The sequence below is a fragment of the Geospiza fortis genome, unplaced genomic scaffold (assembly GCF_000277835.1).
Source record: "Geospiza fortis unplaced genomic scaffold, GeoFor_1.0 scaffold40, whole genome shotgun sequence".
In the NCBI taxonomy this organism is placed as follows: Eukaryota; Metazoa; Chordata; class Aves; order Passeriformes; family Thraupidae; genus Geospiza; species Geospiza fortis.
The window spans coordinates 9861753-9881387 of record NW_005054297.1 but is presented as its reverse complement, the minus strand read 5'-3'; the positions used below and the strand labels follow the sequence as shown (position 1 = coordinate 9881387).

General features: G+C 44.0%; 1 protein-coding gene across 4 annotated transcripts in view; it reads left to right on the top strand.

Moving 5' to 3' along the window:
* RBM47 (RNA binding motif protein 47) overlaps positions 1-18638 on the top strand; it is a 77018-nt gene extending 58380 nt beyond the window's left edge. For 3 of the 4 annotated variants that reach the window (XM_031055154.1, XM_031066850.1, XM_005415468.2), the window contains 4 exons: positions 8852-10011; positions 11474-11680; positions 15255-15457; positions 15825-18638. In XM_031055154.1, the coding sequence (XP_030911014.1) occupies positions 8883-10011; positions 11474-11680; positions 15255-15457; positions 15825-16070 (1785 nt within the window). In that variant the 5' untranslated portion in view covers positions 8852-8882 and the 3' untranslated portion in view covers positions 16071-18638. The remainder of the gene's footprint in view (positions 1-8851; positions 10012-11473; positions 11681-15254; positions 15458-15824) is intronic. The other variant, XM_031066854.1, reaches the window with a different exon arrangement.
* Positions 18639-19635: the final 997 nt, after the last annotated feature.

Below are 19635 nucleotides of genomic sequence, written 5' to 3'. Positions count from 1 at the left end.
GCCCCCTGTTGTTGCAGTGTTCACGTGGTATACACAGAGCTTAGAATGTTGCAATGAAAGTAGTGCATGGGATCAGGGTAAACTCAAAATTCTGAAGCTGTTTTTATTGTAATAAGTTTGATAAGCAAGTAGACTTTATATGAACAGGCAGAATGTGTTATGTTTCACTCTGAAATCTCCAGGAGAGTTAGAGGGAAAATATTGATCAGAAAAGCTGTAAGTGATGAACTTTTAAAGATACTATTTGTAGCACCGCAGAGTGGAACATATTACTGTAATATTTATGTAGACAGACAGATAGATACTGTGTTATAAATTCCTGCACCACAGAGTTCAGCAAAGACTTTGACAGACATTTTCAATTATTAAATTAAATCAATGTGTTCATATATAAGATTTTTCTTCAGAAGGACAAGAAGTGAAATAAGTGAATGTGTTATCTTTCCCATGTAATCATTAACAGATGAGTCTAGTTGTGGTTTTGTTTTCCAATTGCAGAACATTGCTTCTCTTGTCCTTCTTATGGCAAAAGCTTGCAAGCTTCTAGTCCATCCTGAATGAAACTTTCTCCCTTTCCAAGCAGAATGCTTTCTAAAGCAGATAGTTAATGAGGAGGACACACTTACCTGTACCAGAATTTCTTCATAGAACTGTGTTTAATTTCAGTTTTGGTAAAGAAACACTGGAAAAGTTTCCCATCAAGTACAGCTCATCCAGAATAGGAAAGAGTACGCTGAAATTTATATATCACTTATTTTCCTGTCTGATCATGGTAATGATGGACTTTGTTGACTGGATTGAAATATGGGAATTTGGGGAGAAGGGGATGGTTGTGCTGTTTCCTGATTTAGACCACTAATAATATGATTACACAAACCATGTCTCATCTTCTCGGCCTTCCTCCATGTGTGGCTTCAATACATTGCAGGGTAATAACTTCAGCCTCAGCCAGTAACAAGTCCTATCAAAATAGGGGAGAGTTATGAATTAGTGTCAGCTGGAGTGGGTTAAAGATGGAGCTGGGGCAAACAGGATAACACAGGGATTACACAAGCTGTTGGACAAAGTTCTGAATGACTTGCAGAAAAGTGCATTATAAAATAAGAGGGGGGACTAGGTTTTGCTTACCCAAACTTATTATTCATATCTCATTGAATATAATTTTTGCAGTTTTTAAGCAGGAGGTCAGGTCATTGAGGGACCTTCGTCCTGGGAATGTTCACTGCTAGGCATGGATAGTGCTTACATAAAATGCAAGTGGATCACACACAAGATTAAATACACCATAGAAAGATGCAGAGAGGGTTGGTAACAGGATTGGCAGGACATTCGCACAACACAAGGTGCCTTTATTTTGTATGGGAATCATAATTTTAGCTCCATTTTTAAAATTGTACATAAAATTTCTGTGAGGCCAGATTAATACACCAAGGGAGCTGATATAATAAGGTTAGGGGAATTAGATCCATAATTGTTATTTTTCTAATGATGAGGGTGAAAATAAGAAGTTTAACCTTCAAATCCTAGTTTGAAGCTGTAGCCAATTGTTGACTGTACAAATTCCTTGTTGAATTATCTGATTAGCATTCAAGTTTTAACCTGGGAAATTCCAGGATATTAATTTACAGAATAATTTCAAGTGTTTTCCTCCTAAAAAGGAGCAAGAAGTAAAAGAACAGATTTCTAGTAATTCTGTTACAATTTTTAAAGCCAAATACCTTGCTTTTGGTTGGTGTCTGGAGAATATAACCTGTCCCTGCAAGACCTTTAAAGCAGGATTTTCTGTAGTGCTCATCCCTATCCTAAATATATCCCTCTTGCAGCCATTAGAGTCTCGTAACTGATGTCAGGGGAGTCATGCTACATGTGAGTACTGTCAGAAATATCACACTTCATTTTCTGTTTCTTTCTTTGAACCTAATACAATCAAAAGTCAAAGTCAACAGATTTTGGTGGGTTTTAAATGGAACCAACAATTTTTAATATGTTTAGCCACTTAAGGCAAATCTAAGCAACTGAAAACCATGCGCTGACCCTCCCTGCAGAAAATCCACCCTGAAGACTGCTTTTCAGGCCTTGAACATTAACTTGCCCCTACAAAGTGAACATAACTAACTGACCAGAATAAAACTGAAGTTTAAGCATGACATACAAACTCTGGCAATCAATCAGAACTCTGATGATAGGCTCTAGATTAGAATGCTGATTGTCACCGTAGTAGAAGTGGGAATTTCATAAAATCATAGAATCTTTAAGTTGGAAAAGACCTCTAAGATTTTTGAATCCAACCATTAGCTGCACACTGCAAAGCCCACCACTAAACCAGGTCCCCAAGTGCCACATCTGCATGTCTTTTAAATGCCTCTGGAGATGGCAACTCAACCACATCCCTGAGCAGCCTGTTCCAATGCTTGACAGCCCTTTTGATGAAGAAATCTTTGCTTCCCTGGTGCAACTTGCGGCTGTTTCCTTTTGTCCTAATTTCAGCAGCTAGCCTCAGGATTTAGTAGGCTGGTTTTATCCTGCCTCTCAGGCACTGTTGTTCTCTGTATTTAAATATAGTACTTCTAGCAGGCAGAGAGCCTCTGCTTGTGCATGTTCTTGTCTGAACACACATGGGAAATGTGTGGTGCAGCAAATGCTGCTCCATGCACATCTCATTGCGTTTGTGCAGCACCTGAGCCAAAACGTTCCTGACCCTGGCTGAAGGGACAAGTTCAATGACCTAGCTGAGGCATGCAGATGATGATGAGAATAAGCAGTCCTTTAGCCGTGCTGGCGGGAGGATAAATTGCACAGCAGACAGACATGTCATTGTCAGTGATCTCTGAGGTTACTTTCTTCCAAGCCGTTCATCACAAGCTACTCATCAAACCTCTCGCCAGCCCTTGTTCCTGCCCCTTCAGGTCTGCTGACTCAGTGCACCACTTTTTCCACTAAGTTTTGCCACAATGATACAGATTATGAAAATTCACCTCTTCAAAATCTCTCACCTAGCCTAGGGCAACTTCTTTACTCAGTTCAGCTGCAGGTAAAGATGTGTCTGACACACTGCAGACATTGTCACGGCCTGTTGGCCTCAGGTATGGCTTTTCTGTAAAAGGGTGAAGGCATCGTCCATCCCACCCACCCTTTGCTTTCCTGCCTAAAAGACCTTCAGAAAAGGGCCTTGGCCAAAAAGCTGTACTGAAATGCTACACTCTCTTGCACTGACCCACCACAAATTTCAGCTTTGGACACCGGAATTTCATTAATGGCAGAATGTAGGAAACCAGGTGTGATCCAGTTCCTGTTGATCCCCACGCTGGCCCCAGATCCTGCAGTTGGCCATGCCATGGCTCAGCTTTGGCAACAGTCTCAAAGACACCTGCTTTGTTCAGCTCATTTATGAAATTAATGAGGAAGAAAAGAGTGACAGTCTTGTCAAGAAAGAGCAAAGTGATGTATAATGACACTGAAATCATCTTTAAGCAGGGAGGTAACTTGCACAGGACACTTGAAGCAATGCACTACCTTATCTAGAATTGATGAGGCCATTGAATTTTTCTGTTCAGCCAATAGATCTCTAAACAGGCAAACTGGGCTTTCATCAGGAGCATTTCTGGGGTGTCTGATGATTGTGATAAAATTACACAGTTGTTCTTAGTAAACTGTTCTTTTTGTATGCATTTTATGAATATCAAGTTATCATGAGAATAGAGTCAGGATTTGAAAATAAATAACTTTAATGACAGCTATGCTTTTAGAGCTGCTGTCTATCATCATCATCAGGATCAACATTTTCCCTTATTATTTCAAGTAAAATACTAGGAAGGTCACATTTAAATCAGTAGCTGTTATTTTCCTGTGCCAACTGGGTGTATTTGAAATTTCAGCAACTGTCTTTCCCTCTGTGGTTTAAAATGCAAAACGGTGGCAGTTTCTTGAAGGAAGCAGTAGCTGTGCAGAGTCCATGAGGACACGCCCTGTCAGCTCCGTGGGAGTTTGTGCAGCACAGGGTCTGCAGGTGGGGCACAGGTGTCCCCATCCCTCCCCTGGACAGTTATCACAGAGACAGCACATCTCCCTGGTGTCTCCTGTTGCCTGTGGTGATGCTGGCACCTGTCCCCAGGCTTTGTGGCTGCCAGCAGTTGTGTCACCCACAGATGATGCCACTAAATCCATGTAACACAAAACTGGAGGGATGAATTAAGTCCAGACATAAACAACCTCATTTTATAGGAGCACGTGAGTGAAGTGGACACACAGTTACTGCCACAAGGACACTGGCTGTGCCCCTGTGTTTGTAAAAGCCTGTTTGACCACACTAGGCTCAACAGAGGAGAATGTGTCTGCCTAACTTCTCGGGGTACTGCCCAGTGCTGGACTAACCCAGGGATAAGTTCCTTTGTGGACTTTGGGCATTGCTTTCTTGATGGGGCCCCAAGCTGCCTTTGCCCTGGGACAAGGGACATCACCATTTGGCCCTGCATTGTTGTTGATGAAGGTGTGGTATTTCTACTTAATAAAATACCTGCCTCAGTTAACCAGCCTGCTCACAGTATGCTTTAGGCCAGTCACTGCCAACACAGTAAGGTTGCCATTTAATATTCTGGGATGTGGGATAAAAGTGCCTTTAAAGAGAAGGTAATTCATGTTTAGGGCAACAACTATTTACACCCTTCCTACTGACAGCAGAGGAGTTTCATAAACAAGGTGAAGTGAAATTTGAATGGTTTCAGTGAAACATGTGTGTCTGTGAGTTCGCCTGTGCTAGGAAGAGTCCTTGCAACAGAGGACTGAGGGGTTCACTCACGCCTCACTCCTGAGGCGCTGGTAAGCCTCACTTCTGGTAGGCTGGCAGATGTTAGCATCCATCTAACCTGGTGTGAACAATCAAGCTGGATTTACCTTTTTCTAAAAAGAAGCCAAGGACTTGTCTCAGTCCAGATAGTGAGTAATTTAAAACTTTGCTGTATCCAAAACAGAACCTTTCTTGTTAAAAATGTATTTGTGTGTCTCTCATTTTTTGAATCTATGTTATCAAGATCAGGTGTGCCTTCCTCCTCAGAGTCTAGAAACCAAGCACTTATATTTCACAAGACACTGCATTTTATTGGAGATTAAATTTTTGCCTTTTCTACACTTAATCTCACTTATTGGATGGTGGAAATCAGTTTGGCTTTATTAAGGCCGCTAGACCCATATTACCAACCCATGCCTTGTGTAGACCCACAAGACAGGGTAGCAGGTTTTCATGACCAGTTTACTGTTGACTTACAAAATGCACAAGCAGGTTTGAACACTTTGGAAACTGGTATTTTCAAAAACTGTTTTCTTGAGAGGGATTGCATTTCAGTCTGAAAAGGGTTAAATTGTGTTGGTAGCCCATTTTGAAAGGCAGTAACAGCAGGAGAGAAGAGCTCTCAGACCAGACAGCCTGTGCATTTTCTCATCAAGCTACAGATGATCACTGATGATAAATGTTCTGGTGACATTTATCAAGGTGTTGATTGTATGAACTTAGTCAAGGTGTTGATTGTATAACATGGCAATGAACAAGTTGTTAAGTGTGTATTTAGTCATAAAAATTAGGGCTCTGTGGGCTCTCTAACTTTCTTAGGTAGTACTTATTTATGAAACCCAGGTCTATGTAGCTGCATAGGAAAAAAACCCAAACCACATTTGATCATGAATCTTGATTCAAAATAAATTACATGGTGATAAATGCATTTTAGGTTCATAAGGAATTTTTAATGATGCACTGTCACAAATGGTGTATGGCAGTGTCTGCAGCAAAGGTGGCCAGCAGCACTTAGAAGCAGCTTCAGGTACAACTTGCAATATGAGAAATCATCTTGCTGGTGCAGTGCAAAGGGCTGGAGAACATGCAATCACCTGCATGGCCATTGAATTACCAACTGGTTTCTGGGCCTCAGGGGAGATTGTTTCATCTCCCCCCACAAACCCAGTAGTCATCTGTAGCTTTCCAGACTATAGCCCCAGACACGGAGCCCTGCAGATAACAGAGATATAGAGACCTATTTTGTAAGTTGACCTAAAACAGGTGGTTTGAATGGAATTGCTAATTTTTAAACTTAGCCAAACTTGGGGTGATAAGTACTTGACTTGCCAACAGGTGGCTCATGTAAAGGTAATAATTATTTCCCACTAAAGTGTTTGTACAACCAGCTTTGCTTTTATTCCAAGAAAGGTGAAGTTACACTTCTAGGAGCAAATTGTCAAGTGAAAAATGAAGCTGTTTTACTCTGTCTTAAGTTTCTTAATTATTTCAAATAATTCCCAGGAATAAAATTAAAATGTCTGTTAAAGGGTGTCTGTTAAATAACTGTTAAAGGATAATGCTTGAATCTGAGAGAAATGTGTATCAACAGTTCAAGAAGCTATCCATGACAGATCTGGCTTCAAAGGAATTGTGTTCAGTAAAGTATTGCCTGAGCATCAGCATCACTTTTACTGCCCTCTACTTTCTTTATCTCCTCTACTCTCCATATTTTTAAATTAAAATGGCTCAGAAGCATCAGCATGCAACACTCACGGCCCAAAACCACGTGCAGGATCAGGTCCTACCACAGATCAAAGCTCAGAGGTCTAGTTTCCCAATCCCAAATGCATTTAGGAGATGAACCAGGCTCAACAGTGTTTGCCCTGGCTTGTGCAGAGACACCTCTGGGTATAGACCAGCACAATTCTGGACAGCTCAGGAGTTTTACTGAAAAAAACTGAGGTGCTTTGATTACTAGGATTTAAATAGATTTTGTGAACCATACAAATCAGACTTTGGTGACTAAAATTTGTACCGATACTTTTGTGAACTCGGGCTTGCTGCACTAACGAAAGATCTTTCTTGGTGGTCACCAATGCAATTATGGGACAGAGAGAAACCTGGGTCTCACTGAATAAGAAAACTGTATAGAATAAATAAATCTCTCTGAAGCTTTGTCCTTTTTTATTTAAAATAAAAAATAACCCTGTCAAACCCATATATTGGGAACATTTCTTAGAGTGGCTTGCAGTGTCCTACAACGATCAGTGTATTTTGACAGTTCCATCAACAGACTGGTGATGAATGCAAGTCAGGACAAATAAATCAGTGAAGGAAAGACTGATGGAGTTGTAAAACACAATGGGGAGGAGCCAATTGTGTAACATTCAATAGGTGGGATCTACTCAAAGTTAGTTGGGATAGGGCTGAATGCAAGGTTGTGGCATTCAGAGGAATAAACACAAGTCATGCCTGCTGCATGGGACATAACCAGAGCAAGTGGTGCTTCCATAGAGGATTTGAGGTCAGAATTGAAAAAAACCCACCCAACTCCATGTGACTTGCTAGTGAGAATGTGTGAAGAAGCAGGCTTTGGCAGGACAGACATGGGGAGAAGAAGGAGGGATGATCTTCATCCCTGTATGTAGTAAAGGTGAAAAAGGCTGAAGCTCTAGAGAACTGTCAAAAGACCAAAGGCCAATAATTTTAGGTGAAAGTGACTAATTGTGAGCTTAGCCTGCAAGTTCTATTCAAAAGACAGACTTGTGTTGTGATTAAGTGACTTAAATATCACTACAAGGCATAAGCAGAGGTCTTGAAAGACTGTTTAGTTTATCTAATCCTATCTGGAAGCAAGAGCCAGAGAAATTCTTATGAGAAATATTGCACACTTATTTGTATGACGGAGTGGTAAGCAAACAAGCCATACAGGGATGTGTGGTCCACAGCTCTGTGATTCCTTACAGCCAAGGTCCTTGTGGAAGATACAATTTACTCACATAAATACTATAGCACCTAATGTGCAAATAACACTAAAATGTAATGGTCCATGTCATATACAATCACTTGTATTAAATTGTCTGGTGGAGCACTGCAGCTTTAAAAGTCAATGAACTAAGTACTCTCAGAGTCCAAGGTGTCTTATTTAATTGTGCTCAGAAAGCAAGATCACTGTCTTGCAGTTTTGGTTGTTAGCATGGTCATTTCCTGTATGTCTACATTTCCTGCTCTCTGCCTGTGCTCAAATGCAGAATAAGGTTTCTGAGATTTGCCTTCCTCTTGCAGGCTTGCAGCGCTGTGCTTGGTTTAAAGCACAGCCTCTCATAAAGGAGTGATTCTCTTCAGATTTTGTCGAGTCCTGCTGTAATAATGGAAGAGACAAACACATCAGACATTGAAACACAAGCAGTAGGCAACTCAAAAGCTTGTCAGATCACTCTTTGCACAAAAAGAACAAGAATTGTCCCTCACCCCCACTGCTAAAGTGTATTTATTATTTCCTACTTGACGGAAATAATAGTTACTGCAGAGGTCTAGAGGAGCAAGGGGTTGTTATCAAATGGAAACTGTCTGGTGCTTCTCATGCATTTGCCGCCTTTCACCATGGAATATGGCACCTGGTGCTTGTGCTGTTCAGGAGTAAATGGATTAACTGATGAGTGACTGAGAGGGAGGAGAAGGCTCTGTAGGTGGGTACTTCTGGCTTCCTGTCAGTATCTTCTCTCTTCCAATTCTGTGGAATCTCCTTCCTACCATTTCAAAGAGGTCTTGAGATTTTGAGGTACTTGATGGCATCCATTCATGTGCCTTTGGTGTCCTGTGGCAGCAGCTCTTGATACCTGGGATGTGTGAGCAGGTGATCCTCAACCATTCCTTCGAAGAGGAGCTTTGCCTATGTCCAGGATGCACTGTCCCAGCAGTATCACTCTTCAGGCTGGTGTGGCTTGTTCCTCTGTTTTTCTGTAGCCTTAGTCCCAGTTTGAAAAACAAACTTGCAGAACAACTGCAGGAAAATGAAAGACAGAGGTGAAATTCTCATGGTAGATAATAGCTTTTAACAAGTGTCCTCCTTCTTCATTTGCCCAGGTTTTATCACGCTGTGAATGAGTTTGACACCATGACCGCCGAGGATTCCACTGCAAGGATGAGCAATGATTCCACTAATGTGGCCGCCACAAAAGTGCCCGAAGGTGTTGCTGGTGCACCCAACGAGGCAGCTCTGCTGGCCCTCATGGCACGCACTGGATACAGCATGATCCAGGAGAACGGGCAGCGCAAGTACGGAGGGCCTCCTCCCGGCTGGGAGGGCCTGCACCCTCCGCGGGGCTGCGAAGTCTTCGTGGGCAAAATCCCCCGCGACGTCTACGAGGATGAGCTCGTCCCCGTCTTCGAGTCTGTGGGCCGCATCTACGAGATGCGCCTGATGATGGACTTCGATGGGAAGAACCGTGGCTATGCCTTCGTGATGTACACCCAGAAGCACGAGGCGAAGCGCGCCGTCAGGGAGCTGAACAACTACGAAATCCGCCCCGGCAGGCTGCTGGGTGTCTGCTGCAGCGTGGATAACTGCCGGCTCTTCATCGGAGGCATTCCCAAGATGAAGAAGAGAGAGGAGATCCTGGAAGAGATTGCCAAGGTGACAGAAGGCGTGCTGGATGTCATCGTGTATGCCAGCGCTGCAGACAAGATGAAGAACAGAGGCTTTGCCTTTGTGGAGTATGAGAGCCATCGAGCAGCAGCCATGGCCAGGAGAAAACTCATGCCAGGAAGGATCCAGCTGTGGGGACATCAAATTGCTGTTGACTGGGCAGAGCCAGAGATAGATGTGGATGAAGATGTCATGGAGACTGTTAAAATCTTATACGTGAGGAATTTAATGATTGAGACCACAGAGGACACCATTAAAAAGGTGTTCGGTCAGTTTAACCCTGGCTGTGTAGAGAGAGTGAAAAAAATCCGTGATTACGCCTTTGTGCACTTTACAACCAGGGAAGATGCCATTCATGCCATGAACAACCTTAATGGTGTTGAACTAGAGGGCTCGTGCCTGGAGGTTACCTTGGCCAAGCCGGTAGACAAGGAGCAATACACTCGCTACCAGAAAGCAGCAAAAGGAGGGGCTGCAGCAACCTCCGAAGTAACGCAGCAACCTAACTATGTTTACTCTTGTGATCCATACACACTAGCATACTATGGATATCCATACAATGCCTTGATCGGGCCCAACAGAGATTACTTTGTGAAAGGTTAGTAAGCACAATTAGGGGATGTGATGGGCAGGTTTGATCTTAGGCTGATGCCAGAGGTCTGCCTCAGCCAAAGGACAGCTAGTGCCACGCAATTTTTTCTTAATGCTCTTGTATAGGCCTTTTTGGCATATTTCTGTTGGGTCTTTAGTTTATGACTACACAAAGTGTATTTATCTATAAATAATTGCAAATGTGCAAGATAGTATGAGAGAGGTATCAAATACAGGATTAAGAATAAGTAAAAACCAAGCATGAAATGGGGAACAGATGGATCTGGGTTTTATGAGTGATGTACTAAGTCTGAGCAAGTCTAAGGATTCCATCATCTGATATCTCCTTTCAAAGAGCTGGATCCTATGACAGAGTGCTCTGGAGGCGTGGGTATGATGACCTATCCAAAGGGAAGGAGGGTAGGGGAAGCCTTAGTTAGGAGCTCTCTAGGTGTCATTTACCTTCCACATTAAAATGACAGCAATGCTGTCCTTCATAAAGTCATTTGAGAACTACAAGCAGAAGGAATCACATGAGTGAAAAAGAATTCTTTTATTATGTATACCTTAATTAGTTATTGGTTACAGTCATTAAAATTAACCAAAAATCTCTTATTCATAAAAAACCCTAACAGCTATAACTGGTATTATAATTACAACTATCCTGTACTTACAGGAATTAAAGTTTCCTGACATTTGATGTGTATTTCCATAGAAGAAGCAATTTAGCAAAAATATATTCTTAAAGCACCCACATAAACTGAAAAGTATTTTTAACCGTAGTCATTCAAGAATTTCAGCTTCTTCTCAATTTCCAGGTTTGTACTTGCAATTAACTATGACAGAGTTGAGTAACAGTCTAAATATTCAATTAGATCATCATAAAGTACATCAATACTTCAGTGTTCAAAGTACTGTCATAACAGATGTGGAGTCACTAAGATGAATAAAGGCAATATTATTGGAAATGGGTTATATACACCTAATAAAATAGCAGAGAGAACAATTAAACAATGTAAGTGAAAATATATGCAGTCATGGGACAAAGTTGATTAAAGGGCAGGTGTGACACTGTGCCATCTTGGCAGAGTCCCATTGCAGCCAGTTGGGTCTCCTCTGGAGGACAGCTGAAAGCAGAAGCTGTTCCTAATGCACAGAAATCAGCCAGAGGATTCCCTCACTCTCTACTGACTGCATTGAACCTTGTAACACTTGCCACAAGAGTTCCATCAACATAAATGAGCAGTTAATATATGCTCACAAACATCAAAAGCTAAACAAGCATAGGTTTACTGGATGCTTCTTAGGCACTTCTGTTTTCCTAAGCAGGGTCACTAAGACTCAACCATGCTGACCTAAGCAGCCACATTTCTAAGTGCAAGCCTCCAGATTTCAGCCTGGGGTCACTCGTGCTCCCCGTGGGGCTGTAACTCTCCATTACTCACAATCTTCTGTGTTGTTATCATAAGCAGGCAGCATACGAGGCAGAGGGCGAGGTGCAGCTGGCAACAGAGCTCCGGGTCCCAGGGGCTCCTACCTGGGGGGATACTCCGCTGGCCGTGGAATCTACAGCAGGTACCATGAAGGCAAAGGAAAACAGCAAGAGAAAGGATTTGAACTGGTTCCCAACTTGGAGTTACCTGCAGTCAATCCAGTGGCCATTAAGCCTGGAGCAGGTTAGTATGTGTAAGGAGGGGAGGAAAGCAGGGGTGGTGGGCAGGCCCCCGCTCCAAGCCCTGTCTCAAGCATGTGAGGATCCCTCCAGGGCCAGTCCACAACTGCAACTGCAGCAATGGGGGTGGCCCCAGGGCTGGGGCTCAGTGCTCCCTTGTGCTGAGTGCCTCCTGGCCCTGGCCAGACTTTCTTCACACAAGAGGCACACAGCAGGATAGGGGACACAAATATTTGGGAGTTCTTCAGGCCAAAGTAAAAAGGACTAAAGCAACTCCCACTCCTCCTCTCCCCTTTTGCATTTGTTTAGGAGGAAGCAGATTTTCCTCTCCTTCTGGTCCTGGAAACCAGAACATGGTGACTTAGATCAATCTTCGTCTCTTTTAATGTCTTCAGTGCTAATTTCACCCTCGGAGATTCCTATCCTAGACTTCCAGCCAGGCTGGAGCCCTGCGTTGTTTAATCCATCTTGCTCCAGTGGTATGAGGCTGAGAAAAGGATCTGGGGCTTTCCCATTGCAGGAAAGTCCCTGGGTGAGGCAGGCTCCTCCATCTCCATCAGTGGCATGGGGAAGGAGCAAGGCAGGGAACCCTCAGGTCTATCTTTGCAGCTGTGCAGTGCCTACAGGTGTGCTCTCATCTGTGCTGGGCTCTGCAGGGCCAGTCCAAGGGCTGGGGCAGGGACTGCCCCCTTCTGCTGCTTTGTCAGCTGAGTGCCCAGCCCTTGCCATTCCCAAGTGAACAAGAGGAAAGCTGAAGCTCTGCAATTCCTCAAGATCCTGTTTGGAAAGATTTTTATTTGAAAACATAGCCTGAGGAAGAAGGTTCTTGAAGGGGATAGGGACCCCATCCTGAAGTCCTGATGTCTTCTCTCCATTTTTCTTTCCAAGTAAACGGTAAATGACAAGACTGCTTAATAATAGAGCTACTGTGGTTTCCCGAAACATGTTTCATTTATGTCAGTGAAAATTACAGCTTGCATCTAATGAAGTCTGTGAAGATTTCCTCATAACAGCTGGATGAGACAATATCAGAAGTCTAGAGACAAAGGAAGGCTGTTAAGATTAGAGCTGGAGAAAGATCAGACTTCCTGAGAAAACTACCCACTCACCACCAGAAAATATTAGCGCAATATGTGTTTACAAAGATACTTTGGGAATTCCAGGTATTACTAAAGGATGCTTGAAAAGTGAGCTTGGAAATGCATGCTTGTTAGTGGTGTCTATACGTCATTTGACTGCCAAACAAAAGCTTGAATCTCAAGCCAAAATGTTTCTACACTTGAAGCATGTTGAGATTCAGGGTTTTTTTATCAGACCTTCCCCTATGGTATGGTTCCAGCACGGCCTCTGAGCGCAGAAGCACCCAGTCTGTTTTCCCCAGTCACATCAGCTGATCTAATAAGAGGTACCACACACAAGAGTTACCTCTGTTGTTAAGGGGGTATGACTTTGAAAGCACATTAACAGAACAGAGCAGTAAAAATGTACTGACTGCAAAGTTTCCTGCCTACTGTTTGGACCAACCTTAAAGCTCATTTCTTTGCAAATAGTTGGAATACTCCTGGGAGGTCACCCCAATACCCCAGATGCCTGCTACTGGTTTTCTGCCAGAAGTTATTGCAGAATGGAGCATGTGAGCTCTTTGCCTTGGTGAGAAATTATCCAGGATATTTAAAACAGAGATAAAACTGGTTTGACCTGACCAGGTGGACTGGGTGTAAAAGGAGAACTGGAAAACCTCATGTGTTGGGGGTTTCTGCTTGAGGAAACAGTGGTAGTCCATGGGTGGAGGATACATCTCTGCCTGAAAGATATCTGATCAGCTTCCTTGTTGCAGTCTCCGGGATCAGAGCAAGAGTACTGCTTTCTGTCACCTCCTTCCACCAGGCATAACTGCACACTTCAACATTGCAAACTTCCATTGCACAGAAATAAACCTGTGTACATAATGGGCTTCATTTCTGGCTTAGTGACTGCACCTCCCATAAGTGCCAATGCCACTTCTTAGTCCATCATCCATTATTTATGGATTTCTTTGTTTTCCTTGTGGATAACCTTACTGCTAAAAAGCTCACAAGCTGAATGCTGAAGTGTGCAATATGAGGCAATGATGGAAATCATAGCATCATAGAATGGTTTCCATTGGAAGGGACTTTAAAGTTCATCTAATCCAATGCCCCTGTCATGGGCAGAGATGTCTTAAACTAGATCAGGTTGCTCAAAGGCCCATCCTACCTGAACTTGAACACTTCCAATAATGAGCCACACAAAACTTCTCTGGACAGCCAGTCCAGCGTCTCATCACCTTCATTATAGAGCATCCCTTTCTTATTCCCAACCCTTTTTCAGTTTAACCCTGTTACCCCTTGTCCTATCACTACAGGCCTTACCATAAAGTCTTTCTTATAGGCCCCCTTTAAGTACTGAAAAGCTCCAGCAGAGATCTTTATCCCGGAGGCATCTTTTCTCCAGGCAGAACAACTTCAACTCTCTCAGACTGACTTAACAGCAGAGGTGCTCCATCCCATTTAACGCCCTCTGAACCTGCCCCAACAGGTTCACATCCTTCTTATATTGGGGGCCCCAGAACTGGACACAGCACTCCAGGTGGAGTCTCACCTGAGCAGCATAGAGGGGCAGAATCACCTCCCTCAACCTACTGGCCACACCACTTTGGATACAGCCCAGAATACAGCTGGTTTTTCTGGGCTACAAGTGCACCTTGCCAGGCCATGTGCAATTATTGTGATTACTGGAAATGTTCTGCAAAGAATGTTTCTTCCCTAAGCAAGACATGAAGCTCTATTTTGGACCATGTACAAACTCACTATCCTGAACACTATTATTGTGACCAGAGTGTTCTCCCTTTGTCTGAAAGACCATGGCTCTAATTACATCATGTTGTCCAATTTTGGCATGAGGGAGAATTCCCTAAAGAGAAGTTTGTTTGGTTGGGTTTTTTTTAATGTCATTAAGTAGATTGATCCTGTAGCAGACAGATGGGATAAAACATATTTAGCCAAGCTAGTACTGGGAAATGCTGGTAAAAGAGCTGATATTTTCACAGGGTTGGCTAAAGGATGGCATGTAAAGCAGACTCATTGCTGCCTGTAACTTCTGCAGTAGAAACCACAACTTTCTCTCCTGGAGGAGCTCTTCCTATGGCAGCTACATATTGCCTGATGTCAACAGCTGGAGCAGGGACTCACTGGGACATTACACACTATTACCCCTTTTGTTCAGGCCACACTCTCAGCCAGAGGGAAAGACAGCAGTGGTCAGAAGGGGTTGTGTAAATCTGAGTCACAGGAGGACTCTGGCCCTAGGATACTTGTGGCAGGAGCATGGGGGAAGATGCTGGACCAAGCAGCACTGAGCCTGTCACTGTGCATCAGCTATGGTGCTCTCATGCATGGGAGGGAAGAGGTGCCCCAGGTCCCCTGCCTGCACAAAAGGCTACCTCCCCTGATAAGAGCAGCACAGGATCACTGCTGGAGAGCTGGTACAGCTGGGAGGGAGAGTCTGTGACAAGAGGTCCTGGAAACTCTCTCCTGATGTATCTGTCTGGTCTCTCCTAGTGGCCATCCCTGCCATTGGTGCCCAGTACTCCATGTTTCAGGCAGCTCCACCAGCCAAGATGATGGAAGATGGCAAAATCCACACTGTTGAGCACATCATCAACCCCATAGCTGTCCAGCAGGACCCAGCTAGCGCAGCAGCTGCCGCAGCAGCCGCAGCCGCAGCTGTAATACCAGCTGTCTCAACACCTCCTCCCTTCCAGGTGAGCTCAGCACAGAAATCCTGCATCCCATGCATCCTGCTATGCATACCCAGGGTGGGGGAAAGCCTGGTCTCTTGCCCTGTTCCATTCAGGACAGGCTCTTGAGGATGTCACAGTGCCCAAGAGCCCTGAAGTCCATCTGACCCGTCAGACATCTGCACATTGGGCTGTTGCTTTCCCTGCTGTGGGGGACCCAAACCATGACAGGGGAGCAGCCTCCCATGGCAGCATAACTCTCAATCAACAGGGCACGCACTACCTACCCTCTCCATTAACCCCTTCCCTTCTGGGGGTTTGCCATTCAGGGCATGGAAGCGGGATGTCACAACAAAGCACATTTTGTGAGGTCTGAACCCTTTCCCTCCAGGGCCGCCCCATCACACCGGTGTACACCATGACTCCCAGCGTGCAGCGGATCCCTGCCGCCGGCATTTACGGGACAGGTTACGTGCCCTTCGCGGCGCCTGCGGCGGCCACAGCGACAATAGCCACGCTACAGAAGAACGCTGCCGCAGCCGCTGCCGCCTACGGGGGATACGCCAGCTACATCCCGCCGGCATTCCCGGCCGCCACCATCCAGGTGCCCATCCACGACGTCTACCAGACCTACTGAAACTGTCGGCCGAGGAGGGTGCTGGAGAAACACACACTGAAGGAACACTTTACTATTTATGAAGAAAGAACTGTCTGCGGAAGAGTAAACATTTGGGCTTGGTAAAACAATGCAGAAAGTGAAGAATGTCATAGAAAAACGTGTTTGGAATATTTTCTATGCTTGAAGTTTTCACTAACTTTTTTAGGCTATTTTTAAAAATTTAACACGCCTGTATTCATACATTTCCAAAGGACCTCAGTGCATCCAGCCCACCACTGACATGCATTTATATGCACTGCAGTAGGGTTGCATAGGGTCTTTTTTTTTTAGCAGTTATATTTTCAATATATTTGTGGTATGAAGGTTATTTTTTAGTAATTTCTGCACTCCAGAGATGTCTATTTTGTAGTGCCTTTAATAATATATCAGCTATATATTAAAAAGCACACCTGAGCAGCTAGGGAAAGTTTTAACAATATATTTTGAAGAGTATATTCAATATTTAAAGAATACATACCTTAGTTTTTTTGTTTTGTTTTGTTTTGTTTTTTAAGAAGAAAACAACAAGTATCTTATTTAAAAATTATACTGGAAAGTGCAATTTGAAAAATGTGCAAGACCTCTGCATTTTTTGCTGGCATTAATACAATCTGCTCATTCTTATTTGAAATCACAAGTAACTAATATTGCCTGTTTGGAAGAAAGAGAAAAGAAAAAAAGCCTCCTCACACATACCTCTTCACAGTGTGATTTGCAGGCTTGTTTTTAGCTAAAGAAAGGCTCCAGGTTTTCCTTAGCAACTGGATTTTCTATTTATTGAAGCTACTTGTAGTTGCAGCATGTACAGAAACAAGTAGCTGACGTTTCGCGCGAGGTGTCTTGACTTAGATCTTCATCCAGTATAAAGCCAAGGCTTTTTCTCAATGCTCTTCATTTTATTCTTTGAAGTATACGTTGTGGTGACTGAGAACACTTTGTGTTGCTGTTAGCAAGAGTAGCCACGCTCCCGCCAAGAGGATGTGCAGCATTACTTGCTCATTGCTCCATCATGCTCCATGAGAAATTTCAAAGGTACTAGGGGTGGTAGTGATACTGGAATTAGTGAAACAGGGCTAGCCTCCCTCCCAGCTTCCCTTCCACTCTTAATTCCCCTTCTCCACAACTGGAGTTGTACATGCACATCAGGGGTGGGAGTGATTAGACCCAATGATTTTAAGACATAGAGCTTGTAAATATCTTTTAATATACATTTTTAAAGTCATTTTATGTTGCAAATTTACATGGTATGTGGTTTGCCACAAAACAAAAACCTTTCATTGCAATGTTATAAAAAAGTTTGTTTTATTAAGAAGTAAATATATTCTTGCAGTGTTTTGTGGCCTGTTTAAAGGCTTTTATTTAGTAGTACAGTGAATGTAAAATAGAGTAAAATGGTAAAAAATATCTTGCCCTTTGTGTGAAGTGCATCAGCTCTACAAACACAAGTCTGGTGACAGAAGGTGAGAAGCAGGGAGTCAGTAAACAATGTTCCTGTACTTTTTGAGGTGTAAGTACATACCAAAGGAGTTTCACATTGGCCATATTTTGACAACTGAACCACTCTGAGACCACATTGAGCTCAGTTAAGTGACCTTTTTAATACACTGCTTTTGCTTGCCTCAAAATTGAGCAGTTGTATTTTAGGTGCTCTTGCTCAGACAATCTGAGCTCCCCTTGACTCTGCCAACCCATTAGCAAAAGCACTGTGAGGTTACCCATTAGGTTGGACTCTGCCCCTCCACGCCCCTTCCCAGGAAACTTTTATTGTCTGTACCTGCACATCTGAAAGCACAGCCAGACCTCAGCCCCAAGGTCCTGCCCTTGTACAGGGTGAGAGAGGAGGAGATCTGGGCAAAGCCCAAGGGCCAAGCGCCTGGCCAGAGTCCAGCACTGCCTCCTCCAGTCTAAGGTCTTACATGGCTCAACACTAAACGCCAGCGTGGGTCCTTGGGCCATGCACAAGCAGCCCTGGGGCCAGGACAAGGCACTCCAGTGGTCTCTCTGCCGGCCCTTCCAGCCCCACGCCATGGCTGACCCCAGAGGAGAGAGGAAGGGTGATGGCTCCCTTCCCACTAATCCTCTCCCTGCCAACAGGACAAGGGACCTGCTGCTCACAGAGATGGCAGGAAGAGAAAGGAGCCAATGAGGGAAAACTGTGAGGTGTCCCCAGCCAACAGTGGGTGCTGCCCATGCCAGGGTAGCAGCAGGCAGTACCCAGGGATGGAGGCAGGACCCAGGCACGCAGGCAGCCAGGTCATGCTGAGCCTCCTGCCCATGCCTGTCTTGACATTTACTTCTAAACCATTTCATGTACACTACTACTGAGGTAAGTCTAATAACTTGAAATGTGAACATCTTTAGGTTAAGAACAAACTATTCTAAGAAAAAAAAATATATATATTAAAAAACAAAGCTAGTGTGCCTTATTCTCAAAAGAGCTGATATTGTAGATATTTTATTGTATCTCTCTTCTCTGTATTGTCAGAAGCCTCTGAGTTTATTTAGTTCTTGCTCCATTTATGGTACATTTCTAGGATGTAGTGAATAAAGCATTCTTTAAAAACAGAGACTGTTACTTCATTGCAACATCCCACTCTGGCGAGGCTGTGCTCCCCTCCAAGCTGGGAAGAGGGTTTTCAGGGCAGGAGGGGAGCAGGGCACTGCAGCCAGCATCCCTGCAGGCTCCTGCAGGGAGGGGAGATGAACTGTCCCACTGACTCTTCTGTCCCACCGACTCTTCTGTCCCACCACCCACAGAGGACAATGACCTTCCCAGCATGCACACTGGGCATTTCTCCATTCTTCCAGCATCCTCTGAACAGCCTAAATCTCTCCTTGTATGCAGTTTAGAGTCAGTGCCTAGATGTGGATGGAAGTGGAGCTAATATCTCTCTGTGCTTTCCATCCACCCACACAAATTCCTGTATCTCTCTTGTATGTTCTCACTGCCAGACAGGAGCACTGGGAACTGGTTCATCCTTTTCCCTTCAGCATGCTCCATGCTTCAAACACACAGAAAGCTAAGCTGCACCTCATTTGCAGTGTTCTAGACTCCCTGGCTGTTTCCTTGGTGTAAATATACTTGGAGAAAATTTGCTGCAAATACCAAGTCTGTGGAGAAGAGAAGTCTGGGGTACTAGTCCTGACTAAACAGAGAGATCCCAGTTGCTGGAAGATATTTAATCTGACAACTATCTACAAGAAGGAGTAGAAGGAGAAACCTTCCAAAACGGAACTATCAGAAGTGACCCACTTAGTTGGTGAGGCAAAGGCTGTGGAATTTGTCTAACTTTATTTTAGTAAAGCCTTTGACACTGTCTCTCACAATATTCTCCTGGAGAAATTGGCTGCCCATGGCATGAAGGAGCACACCATTCACTAGGTAAAAAACTGTCTGAATGGCCAAGCCCAGAGTTAGACCCATGGATGGAGTTACATCCAGCTGACAGCCAGCCAAGAGCAGTGTTCTCTGGGGCTCAGTACTGGGGCCAGTCCTGTTAAATGCCTTTGTTGATGACCTGAACAAAGGCACTGAGTGCCCATC